At 36.9% G+C, this 12,139-nt stretch overlaps 1 protein-coding gene across 4 annotated transcripts; it reads right to left on the bottom strand.

Annotated features, from left to right (window-relative positions):
• Positions 1 to 1,574: 1,574 nt before the first annotated feature.
• On the bottom strand, positions 1,575 to 10,846 carry LOC129575811 (uncharacterized). Of its 4 annotated transcripts, none has more exons than XM_055459920.1 (6): positions 10,623 to 10,846; positions 10,390 to 10,460; positions 4,152 to 4,432; positions 3,228 to 4,012; positions 2,487 to 2,864; positions 1,575 to 2,361 (listed from the first exon to the last, which is right to left on the bottom strand). In XM_055459920.1, the coding sequence occupies exons 2-6, from the start codon at positions 10,408 to 10,410 to the stop codon at positions 2,042 to 2,044; spliced, it is 1,785 nt and encodes a 594-aa protein (XP_055315895.1). In that variant the 5' UTR covers positions 10,411 to 10,460; positions 10,623 to 10,846; the 3' UTR covers positions 1,575 to 2,041. The 4 variants fall into 4 exon arrangements, with proteins under 4 accessions (XP_055315895.1, XP_055315886.1, XP_055315882.1 ...); XM_055459911.1 differs by having other exon boundaries at positions 10,534 to 10,846; XM_055459907.1 differs by having other exon boundaries at positions 10,528 to 10,846.
• Positions 10,847 to 12,139: the final 1,293 nt, after the last annotated feature.

Consider the following 12,139-nt stretch of genomic DNA (forward strand, 5'->3'; position numbering starts at 1 on the left):
CCAAAATACAGAGGTAAAGCCAAGTCAGATTTAGGAACCGCGCCGACAAATCGAAAGTATATGACGAAATGAACGAATCCATGAACGAAAAAACTGCCTAGGGTGAGGATTCCTAAGTTTACTATCGACATAATCATAACTCTGTTCGAAATAATGGATCATGTTGAAAGAATATTTCAAATCCAAAATCTAGGGCCAACGGTACAGACTCACTGAATTTTTGCTCATACATATTCATTTTCTATCTTTACGAACAGGAAAAAAATACATCACTTCAATTGGAGATTTAAAATATTTTAAGAAATCGCAACAAGTTTGAAAACTAATTTGGCTTGTGTTTGGCAGTAACTTTTTTTCACTTGAAATGTACAATATTGTGACGTGTTGTACTCAATGTAAGACGAATTTATTGAAAAAATTCTTTATGAAATGTGAAGAAAATTCACTTTATCATAAAAAAAACATTTTTGTTACACACATGTGTCAACGCAGTATTAAATGTAACTAATTTGTCGTTTTTCGTTAGAATGAAAATTTAAAATAAACTGTCTCGGATGAATGCAGTTCGTAAAATGCCACAGCGTTGTTTCGAAGAGTACTTGGTCGTCGGTCTTTGTTTCGTCGTCTCAAATATCCGCATGCAATAAAATGAATGCATTGGACGTAGATTGAAGAAGGACAAACGGTTACTGTGTATTTGAGGGCATTATGCTCTCTTCTTACACTATTCAAAAGGCAAATGTTGCAAGAGCATTTGTATTGGAGAGAAACATCTACGCTATGCTGCGTCGTCAAACAGAAAAATTAAAACAAAACGAAAATGATGATACATCATATTTCACACAACCACATTCAGGTGGACGATAGATTCGATAACAGTCTTCTTCTACCTTGCTTGCATTTATTTATTATTTATTTCATTCGGTATTAGTTAGGCTTAATACATGCTGCCATATTGACCAATTGTGTTACCATTGGAACTGTGCATTTGTATCGTCTTTACATTTATTGCATGATGTTATGGTGAGAATCGTTTGTGTCCGTAAACCAATTTTCTTTTTCTAATATAGAGAAGAGATAGAAAGAACCTAAATTCAGTATTTGCCCATGATTGTCACAGTATCGGCATACTTTGTATCGTGCTTCACTACTATTGTACCTATTTAACAATGCCTCTTTTTGGCAATATTAGCAATGAGACCAAACATGCTTATACATTTTTCTAACAAAACATCATATTTTATGACATGGTCGAGTCGGCTACTCTAAGGAAACGAAGAAGAAGAGCAATCTCGCATGGTTCTAGCATAAGGCGACCTACATTCAGAAGAATATTATTGGAAAAATGAAACTACTGGTTTTTTCTCAATATTTTAATTTTTATTTGTTATAATTTTTACAATATTTTTCTTTTCTCCTAAAATTTTAAGCGTCAAAATATAAACAGATAACCAAACTTACAGCAAAAGTGGACTTAAACTTGTATCCTTAATTATCGTTGAGCGGTATTGTTCGTCCGTCGCTGACCCTATGTAAGTTATCTTGGGAATCGTACAATGTTTTCTCTCTTTCTCTCTTTCTCTCTTCTTCTCTATTCTATACACAATAGTACATACGATACTAATTATGAAAAGCAAGCTACGGAACAGTAAAAAATGAATAAATAAATACAACTGAATTTCCATTCGGAACAAAATAATAAAGAAGAAAAACCTTTCTACAAATTAGCTAATTGTTTTTGTTTTAGTTTTAGTTTTTTTTTTCAAATCTAATCATTCGATTTGAATCGGTTTCTCGGTAATGTGGTATGTTGTACTTGGTAGTATTTTAAAATAATCTCGCAATTCATTAAATTGTCTTAGATGTGATTTCTGTTTTTCGAATGATCAAAAGAGAAACATAAATAAAATTGGTTCAGTTCCACTTCCGTTCGGAAATGGAATTCGCACTCGGAATTTTCTTTTCAGCGATGTGATTTTGAGAATATAATATGCAAAGTGAATAAAAATGGCAAAAAAGCATTCATTTAATGCCTGCGACTCTATGCGGATTCCGTTTGTCTGGCGGCGATCATTCGTGATTTCATTCGATTGGCCAAGTTTTTGAATTTTTTCACTTGATCATCACGATTTTGCACCGATTGTCGTCGCTTTTTGTTTGAGCTTCGTTTGTACAGATTATCGTCTTCGGATGCTTCTGTTGAAGCATAATCGTAGCCGAGATCGTCGTTGTAATTGTTGTTGGTCAATTGCGGGTATTGGGCATGATAATTGTGTGGCAAAATGATTGGACGTTGTGTAATTGCAACTGTGCTTGCGTATGGAGTTGAGGGGCCAATTGGTTGAGCATTGTCATCGTAACCTGTGTGTATGCGATAAAACACAAAGCCGTTAATTCCATTCAAAGTTTTAAATTTACAGTACCGATAGCTAAGAATGCGTTGCTCTTTTGAAATCAGAAAATTATATATGTACCGTACTACCCACCATTTGAATATTGCGAACTGTCACCTTGATCGTCATGTGGATTGTAAAACTGTTCTTCTAGCTTGTGATACACGAGCGGTGCTCGATATGAGGCAACATGAGTCTGTGGCAAATATTGCTGTGGCAACGGTTGGCCGTATTGTTCATCGGAATGTTGATGTTGGTGTGGTGCATGTTCGGTGGACGATTTGAAAATCACTTGCGTGTGTTTGTCATCGGGAAAATTCTCCGTGGTTAAAAGTTCATTATTCTCTGATACAGACTCATGGTGTGGATGACCATAAACGATTTCTTCATTCGTTCGCGTATCATGCTCGCTGTGATGCTGTTGCTCAGCATGAATATTGTGGTATTCGTATGCAGTTGGATGTACAATGCCTATTAACCAATGTATACATTATAAATATTAATATCTGTTTTATTGTAATTTCGGTTACACTTAAATGATTTTTCTTGTATGAAACAGAAAAAGAAACAATAGAAATCTGAAACATAATAACCTAAAACGAAAAAAAAACGTGTCAACCGATATTTTCATGGGCGCGAAAAAGGTTTATGAATTTTCATGCAAAACCGATTTCTCAATTTTTTTTTGACCCAAATATTGATTGTATATCGATTATTGGGTCTTTCATTAGTGTGCTTCGGTTTTTGTTCCAATTAAAACACATGTTTTTGATACGGTGTTTTTTTTATGTGAATTTAATTAATTGAAATCGAATAAAATCAATTTAGGCATACTTGAGTGTTGATCGGCGGATTCGTCTGAATGAGCAGAAGGTGTGTAATAGCTGGCCGGAGCTGGTGTGGCAGCAATATGTTCGGCACTCAGATCAATTGGCTGAGCAATGTGTGCGTTTGCATAAGGATTTGGGAGTGGCTGAGAGAAATACGGTTGAATCTGTTGCAGTGGTTGAATGAACATTTGAGCTGGCACGTACGCTTGCGTTTGACCATAAGGTAGCACGGGCAAAGCGCCGTAGGCATTTATATCCGGTTGTTCCTGTTCGTGAATTTGTTGCTGTGAAGCGTCAATGCCATGGGCTTCCTGCTCCTGTAATGTTTGAATATATTGTGCGGCACGAGCTTCCAAATATTGTTGCAACAGAACTTGCAAATGTGAAGCATATTTGGCCGGGCCTGGAATACGCAACACAATCACTGGAACAGCTTCACCTTCAGTGCTCTGAGTGTTATAATACTGAGCATGATCATCACTGCCATCACCGTGGTAAATGGTTTTGTAGCCATGTTCTGTTTGTTTGATTTCGTACGAGTGTGATGGCTGAATTTCAACCGATGTGTGCCCATTCGACCGGAGTTCATTTGTGACTTGTTTACGGAAATAGTTTGGATCGCTCTCAATGAGCGCCGTTGGATAGTTTCTCAAGTAGTGCAAATGATGTTGATTTTGTTGGTATTCCGATGATGGTGGAATATCGTGCTGCGAGTATGGATAAATCTCATATTTTGGCTTCGAAAATGAGTACATTGCTTGTTGATCGTTTCTATTCTGGTAACCATATCTGCAAGAAGATAAGGTGTTTCATTAAATTCCTTCCAATTTTCTTTTGATTTCGAATAAATTTCGAAGAAAAAGTTTAAAAAAAATTGCATCGTATTGAAATGGTCATTTTGCGCTATTTAATCGTGATTTGAACTCACCCCAAACTACCGTCAATGGTACGCTTAATATTTTTGTTATTCGATGTTGTGCGATTCTCTTTCTGAATCTTAATTTTAACATTTTCGCCATATTGTTTGAATTGTTTATCTATTTGTTTGAGGAATTCAAAATCCTCATTTGACAATGCTTTGAATGCTTCGAGCACACTTTTCGGTCCTTTTGTTGGTTTGATATGTGTCGCGGCTTTTTTCAGTTGATGTTGTATCCGTTGCGTTTTGCAATCAGCCACAGCCGCCCACACAAGCACCGCGACGATAACCTGAGAAATATGAAAAACAAAATTAGCCGACTGTTTTTAGCATTTACAAAAAAATAGAAAATAATAGAGGAAAGAAAATGGAGAGTCAAAAATGAAACAAACAACGGAATGTACCATGATGGTGAGAGGTGATTATAGCGCAAAGCGTTCAGCCTAAGCGAAACAAATAAAACGCGCACTGTACATCGCTCTCACCGAATTTATTAGCAACGCCAATGAAACAAGTAAAATATAATTAATGGTAAGAAAAGCGAAAAAAAAACAAACACATCTAGCGCAAAGTAAGCAAAAAAGCAAAAGTAAATTACTGTACATTTGTTGAAAATGCGATACTGTTAGTTTCACACGATGACAATGATCATTTCAACGCCATCAATCGTCTAAAAATATCTGCCGGTAGGCAAACATTTGGCTACGTGATGTCACAACCTGATGATTTTCCAGCGATGTCACATTTTAATGCTCTCATATCTTCTCAAAATTCGTGTTGTTTCATAATTGCAACGATTTGCTTATACACAAATTTGAATTGGCACCATCACATTCACAGCAAAGCTGAGAAATGAAATGAATCTGTGCAGTTGAAGCATTTCCATTTCAAAGGCGCCTTTTTGGATGACATTCGCAATCAAAATGCGAATAAACCTGATAAAATACGACAAAATTTGAGTTAAATAATGTCGCAGCGAGATTCAAAAACAACGAAGAAGAAAAGAAAAACGGAATCAAGTTAAAGCCATCAATGAGAGTGATACTTTCCATGTATGGTATGCAAATCAGGTAAATCGCAGGTAGCACAAAACAAGTACTCTGCGGCGGTAATGCAAAAGCCAAAGCCAAAGCCAAAGTGAAAGAAGGAATCGGCAACATTTACATCTTACTATCATTTAATAGATGGGCAGAATCTGCGATGTATACAGGCAATTTATTATGTATTTAGTTTATCGTTTGGGCTTTTCGTGCATAACTTGCACTGGTAATGATCGTTACCAATGGTGAATATCAATGTGCACTGTGTGCGATTGCATAAATTGCGTACGTCATGAGTGAGAGCGCGAGAGCGCACGTTTCTTCGCGATAGACACGGAGGAAAGCCCCAAATCGTCAAAACTGGTATTTTCTCAAACGTTGTTGCTGTTTTTTTTCTCTTTTCGTTTTATATCTACCGATTAAATGGCGAATATGATAGCAAGATATTGGATGTGTGTGTGTGTGCACCTGGATATATATTGCACTTTCTCAAATCATCATCAACAACAGCACAAAAACAGTGTGATTAAAATTGTGGTCTTTACCAAATGGGTAACTGGTATCTTGATCGGATGTATTTTGCAGTTTTTCTCTTCATCGCGCGTTAGCTCTTGCGCTTTCGCATTCAGCATTAATCACGCGTACCGCGTGCGCGCGCGTCACTTTTTCTCAGTTCCGATGATCGTTTGTGTGCCAATCATACCGGAAACAAGTCATAGCGCACTGCGATCATATCATAAACATTAAAATAATTAAATAATGCGCATTGGCTGCCATAATCAATCGGTGGTGTCTTTTGATTGGTAGTTTTCCAAGCGCATTTTGTAATCTTGCATGAATAATTAAGCATTACATCGATGAAGTATCGGGCGCATCTAGCGCGGAAGAATATCATATTTTGACACATCCAATTTTGCCGAGGTGTGTGTTCAATGAACTGCGCAACAGAATTCGTGACCACTATCCGTGGCCAGTTTATCCAATACACGGTAAAACATGTGTCGCTTTGCTTGAATTGATACAAAGGAAATTCTAAGACTAATTAACATTGTACTTCAAGCGCAGTTTTCGATTTGATAAGACCCATAGAAGGCGTTCGACTGATAAAACTGAGACAGCGTGTAATTTGTTGCATAAAATAGAATAACCAAGACATTCATGACCATTATGAAACACATGTTATGGAAAATGACGATTGAATTGTAAGCAAAAGTGAAAAATGACTCGATGATTTAGTACTCAATGGGGAAAAAAAAACAATGAGCGTGCGCACAGCGCACACACGAAGAGAGACAATGGGCCGTCAAGTGCGACTTTGATCGTTGAGAATTCGTGCGACAAACTTGTTCGTGTACGATCTTTTCTTCTTCTCTCGTCTTCAACCGTTTTTCATGGGCTCAGTTGCGTAAAATGTTTTACAGTCTAGTCGTAAACACGCGAGATGAAAGAAAAAGCCGCCGACAAAAAGAAAAGCGAGTGATCAAAGTCGAGCACAACGGAACATGCAATGAGGCACCGAAACACAAACCGTTTGAACTCTCACCACGCACACGCCGCTCAGTTCCGACTCCCTCTCTTTCTACGAAGCGCTGCTCTCAATTGACCGTCTGTCACTAATCTATTGTGACGTAAAATATCTTCATCTCTTCGCGAATGATGTAACAATCGCATTTCATTTTTCTTTTCGTCTTCCAGTTCAAATTGAATAACAGCGCGCGGAAAGCAACAAAAAGTAGCAACGACCAAAACTGCGATAGCGTGTCTCATCTCGTGATATATTTTGCGAATATTAAAGCAGACGATAAACGATTTGTTCAGATCAAGCCAATTATTTAATCGATTTTCTATTAGCTTCGATTTTCTGTGCGATGAATGAGAGATGGAGAGGAAAAAAATCGCCGCGATCAAACGGATACATGGTTTTGATATTTCGCTTATTTGTCCATATTAACTGGCTTTGAACACAAAGCGGTAGGCGATCGTTTCACTACCTAATATTGTTAATAGAGGCATTTTCGTTGTAGCTGTTTATTTAGCACTACATGGAATGTCGGCTACTGTAGTTGTTTCTTTTCCTAAGGAAATTTTAAGAGTCTTCAGGTCAATTTTTTTGGACCGTAAAATAATTCATTTTTATATCCATATTTTTTATTTCAAATGAAGCAATTACGATTAAAACTACATTCCATGTAGTGCTTACGATAATAATTTGATGAGAAACATCAAATTAATTAAACGCCTTAAATTTACAAGCTTCAAGAACGCAGAGCGGAGCGAAGCGACGATCTGCAGTCTTGTTTTCTCTCTCGTCTGGTAATATTTATCTCGTGAACTATGTTTGTTGAATATACTTTTCAGTGGTACATTGAATTATCGCACACATTTCTACACTTCCGCCACAATAATTCTTCGTATTGAACTGCCATGAATGTAATGCATGCAGAAAAACTAACAGTCACTTGATAAGTTGTCTTTTCTTTTAAAAGCAAACAACAAAAAGCATATCCTAGCACGCGAGTGGATTTTCAATTATCGAAAATTCTTTCTCGCTTCGCCATTGACTTTGCGTTGCTTGTATTTGCTCGATCCATCATAGGAGAATAGTCGAGGGAAAAGACTTTCGTTTCATTTACGGTAATCTTTTGCCGTGAACTCCTTTTCTCAGCACTTTTATCGCGATGGCAAATATCAAACATAATAACGGTTATAATATCAGTCTTTTTTTCGTTAACTCTCGAAATCTATGCAATTATCCAGTTAAATGAAGTCGAATAATGCCAGAAACGTTATTAGACCCCGAACACATTACAATGATTTGCTCGTTTGATAACCGAGATATCGATATAATTGTAGTTCGTACATGATCTACATGATACAAACATAACAAATGTGCAATGCACGCGCTCACATTGGAAACAAATGTGGAAATGAGAGGAGACAAACGGCATATCTTCTGCGGATAACGATCACTCTCTGGATTTATGGTGTGTTAAAGTGGAGCTAATCATCGTTTGGTAATGCAAATTGGAACACTTGAATGCAGAAAAGAAAGATGAAACGACGAAAAAACAACAACTACAACTAGCTGTGTGGATATCCTATCGATAAAAACGGTTGTTATTCGTTGTTGTCGGTGATTTTCTTATTAAGCTTTGAGATTGGCGAGTGGAGAAAGAGAAAGAGAGAAAGAAAACTGAGCGGCAAACTGGTATGAATGTAGTGCAATTGTTGTGCAGATTTTTATTTCCTGACCGCGAAAGCGATATACGGTCTGAGAAGTGAACATGTTACGCAATAAGGCATCAACACAAATCCCATAAAATAATCATTGCGCTAGACACTAATCTCCACTGAGTATATATAGGTGTAACTAAGTTGCAAATGAAAATGTATTTTTCAGTTGAATTGCGACAAGGAAGCACTTTTGCCACGACAAAACGTCCATGCATTTATATCCCACTACCATCTTTTTTGTCGGCCACTTTCAAGTAATTGAATTAGTGTAATTTTGCCGAAATGTTCAATGAACAAATGATGCTTTGCAGAATTGATGAAAATCGACCAGTGTTCGTAACCTAAATTGAAAAAGCGATAATTCGATCAAAAAATCCATTGACAAATTGAAATCGAACTGGTTTCGACACCGCACTGGTGACATAATAAGGCTAATATCATGATAAACTTCAATTTTAAATAATGCGTTTCGCAGATAATAATCAGCGTATTGGGTTAATGAAAGTAATAATTATGTAAATAACATGTCGAGATGAAATTTGTGCCATCGGAAATAGCAATACGAACCAAAACCTTCACACATACAATAGCCACTGTGGACGAATGCTTCACATTTAATGATCAATTCTGCACTTGGCGTTGTGCACCTCTTACTTTTCTATAGCCCAGATGATTAAGTTATCGCAAAATGGCGAAAAATCATCCAATGTGTCATTTTATTGCTGTAATTATGCACGTAAACGATGGCTTTATTGGCAGTTTTATGGATTTTTATTTTGATATATAGACAAAGATGTTGATATACGTAGGAAATATGAAATCGACCATGCATCACCGTTAGAAAACAAACCGATTTTCTATGAAAATTTTGCGCCAAATTAAAGATATATTGTGAAAAAATATTGGCATGTCATTGGAATTCAGCTCCGATATACAAATGTTTGCCTTTTGTCAGATGCTGAAGGTGAAATCATCACAATTAGAAAAGATTAATGATCAAATGATTGCAGCTACATGAATGATTGTTCAAACGCGTTTAGTTGACAAAATTTGTTACACTTTTTTGGTAAAAAAATATCCAACTGAGAAAATAAAGGGCAAAAAAGTTTCGATGGCTTTTCATTCATTTGACGCTACCGTTTTTTTGTTTTATGATGTCGAGGTGAAGTCATCGAAATTGCTTAACGGTTTTTGTGTTTTTCTGTTTTTCGTCTGGCTGATGTGTGTAACTGGAACTGCGCAAGTTCAATTGTTTTGAGTACGTGTACACATGAGTTCACATGGAAAAATGAGTTGAGATCAAACACATCGCGTGGACAAATGTTGACCAATTCCAAGAATTCGAATTGGGTTTGCACAATGTCACAACATCGCAAGCAAATCTTTCGACAAAATCTTTCATCTTCGACGAGAAGAAGAAAAAAAAAACCTCTAGAGTAAACTCAACGCTTGATTTGCTACGCAATTTCATCGATATGATGCGCTTTATTTTTCCCTTGCTGGATAAGATTCGCAAGTTTTGGACACGATGCGGTGAAGAAACCCAAATACACAGCGTTCAGGATTTTAATGTTGCAATCAACGATTTTCATTTTTGGCACATCCCATTTGAACTGTTTTTGTACTGAAATGTGTAGTGATGACAATTCCAATGTAAGTGGTGTGTATTGCACAATCATTTGTCTTGTTTGGTTTACAGTTTTTTCGTTGGTTCGCCTGATTAACTCGTAAAAAATACCTAATTAGCTAATTGGGCTCACATGATGTCGAGGGTAGGACAAGTACAAACCGTTCTTTCATTCACATTATTAATTCATTCCGATGAAGAGGAATTTATAAGGTCAATATGCTTGAATCGTGGGAAGGAAGTCGAACCAATGTCTGATCTGGTCGACATTATGATTTATTTTAGTTTTCTTTTTGTTCGAAACGCTAATTGGATTTTCCAAATATGGATTAGTAAAAAAACTCACCGCTAAATGAAGGTTCTTCATTTTTTCTATTGTTCTAACTAAACTAATTCGGCTGGCACTTTTCTGACGATCTGTTTCAATTCCACACAAGAAGGAGAATGAAAAAAAAACCTCAAATATCACCGGATTCACTTTCACACAAACCAACTGCAATGGGTAAAAAAAAAACTGTAATTGACTCGAAGTGTATTCCTTTTGACTATATTTCTAATTGTCCAAATCGTTTTGCACACCGTATATGCTTGCTGTTTCACTGTCTCGATCGGATGATTTTGATTAATTCAGCATTCGAAACGGTTCGCTTTTCGAATTTTCACCAACTTTCCGTTTTCTTCATGGAGCTCGAATACGCGATGGTTTTTGTGTTTCGTACTTATATTTTTTTCCAACGTTTGGCTTCTTCTTCGCATAGACACGGTCTAGGCTAACAACGACGACGACGATGTCACGGAACCAGTTGCTGTAGTAAGACTACTAATATAGGGGGTCATGAATTTTGCTTTTATATTAACTGGGAAGTGATGTTTGAAAAAAAAAAAAGTGAAAAAGAGTTTCGCACCGCCGGCGCACGGTCGGTCGCGCGCGCGTGTGTATGCTGCATGGTGAGAGAAAAAGTTACCAAAATGTTACATTGGCGCATTTGTAAGAAACACATACACACAGCAGGCAAATGAGGAAAAATGCATGTGAATTTGAGTTGAGCGCTGCGACTGTGAAGACATGCTGCCACGGTTATCACATGACTGCGTTAGCAATGAAATTGACATATGTTGGAATGCAGCGATAACGATTTAGTGCTCATCTGCTCAACACGATTACTATTCCAAAAAAACATGCACTGTTATACATGCGACCCGTGGTATGTATGCTTGATGGTCGCGAACTAAATGTTCCATTTGACTTGAAGCCATCAAGAATTGACGGCATTTACACGAACAAAACACTGTCATTGAGTTGATGTATCAATCACGTAGAAGCAGCTAATGGATTTATGTGACATTCCGAAACGTTGACATTTTTTTCGGCGTGAGACAAAGCGTGGCATTTTTTATTGAAATTTTTGATTGAATTGCTACTTTGGTGCAAAATATGGACGATCATGATCAAAGGAAGGTTCACTGTTCGTTCTACAATCCAGATTGAGAATGAACCACATTTGCCGGGAAATGAAACCGATTTTCCAGGGAAATGACCAATTTTGATTAAATACCCATTTCCACACCTTTCCGCGCACCTCTTGCTAATTGTACCAATTTCAGCAAGTCTTTCTTGAATACCTGATGACAGGCCATCATAATTAATATGTAATACAACTTTAGCTACTTTTTATTCAATATGCAATTTGTGTCGATCGCATTTTTCAACTACATCCACTTCGATGAGTTCGATATTGTTGCGTAATCGATATTCCTCGTATTATTTCCATTTTATTTTCAGCAGCTGCATCGCTGTGCCGTTGCATCGCAGTTGCATGCCAAGTTTCTTTCCAACAATTTTATGGCGTAACACGGTTCAATTGAAGTAACAAGAGCTAATTGTTTAATTATTTCATGAAAGAAGAGTAGCATAATTTATATTGAGGCAGTCGATCGTTGAATTAATATTTTCAGTTTCTCAGCTCGTTGTATCTGAAAATGCAATTTGTTCATTCGAAAAATCGCGTTCAAATGATTAAAATCGGATATCGTCAAGCAAAAATGCACGATTTCCAAAATGATTGTCGTGAAATTCGCATCAGTCGACAAATCTC

This window comes from Sitodiplosis mosellana, unplaced genomic scaffold (genome assembly GCF_009176505.1).
Source record: "Sitodiplosis mosellana isolate CC-2019 unplaced genomic scaffold, AAFC_SMos_1.0 Smas_scaffold_1, whole genome shotgun sequence".
Taxonomy (NCBI): domain Eukaryota; kingdom Metazoa; phylum Arthropoda; class Insecta; order Diptera; family Cecidomyiidae; genus Sitodiplosis; species Sitodiplosis mosellana.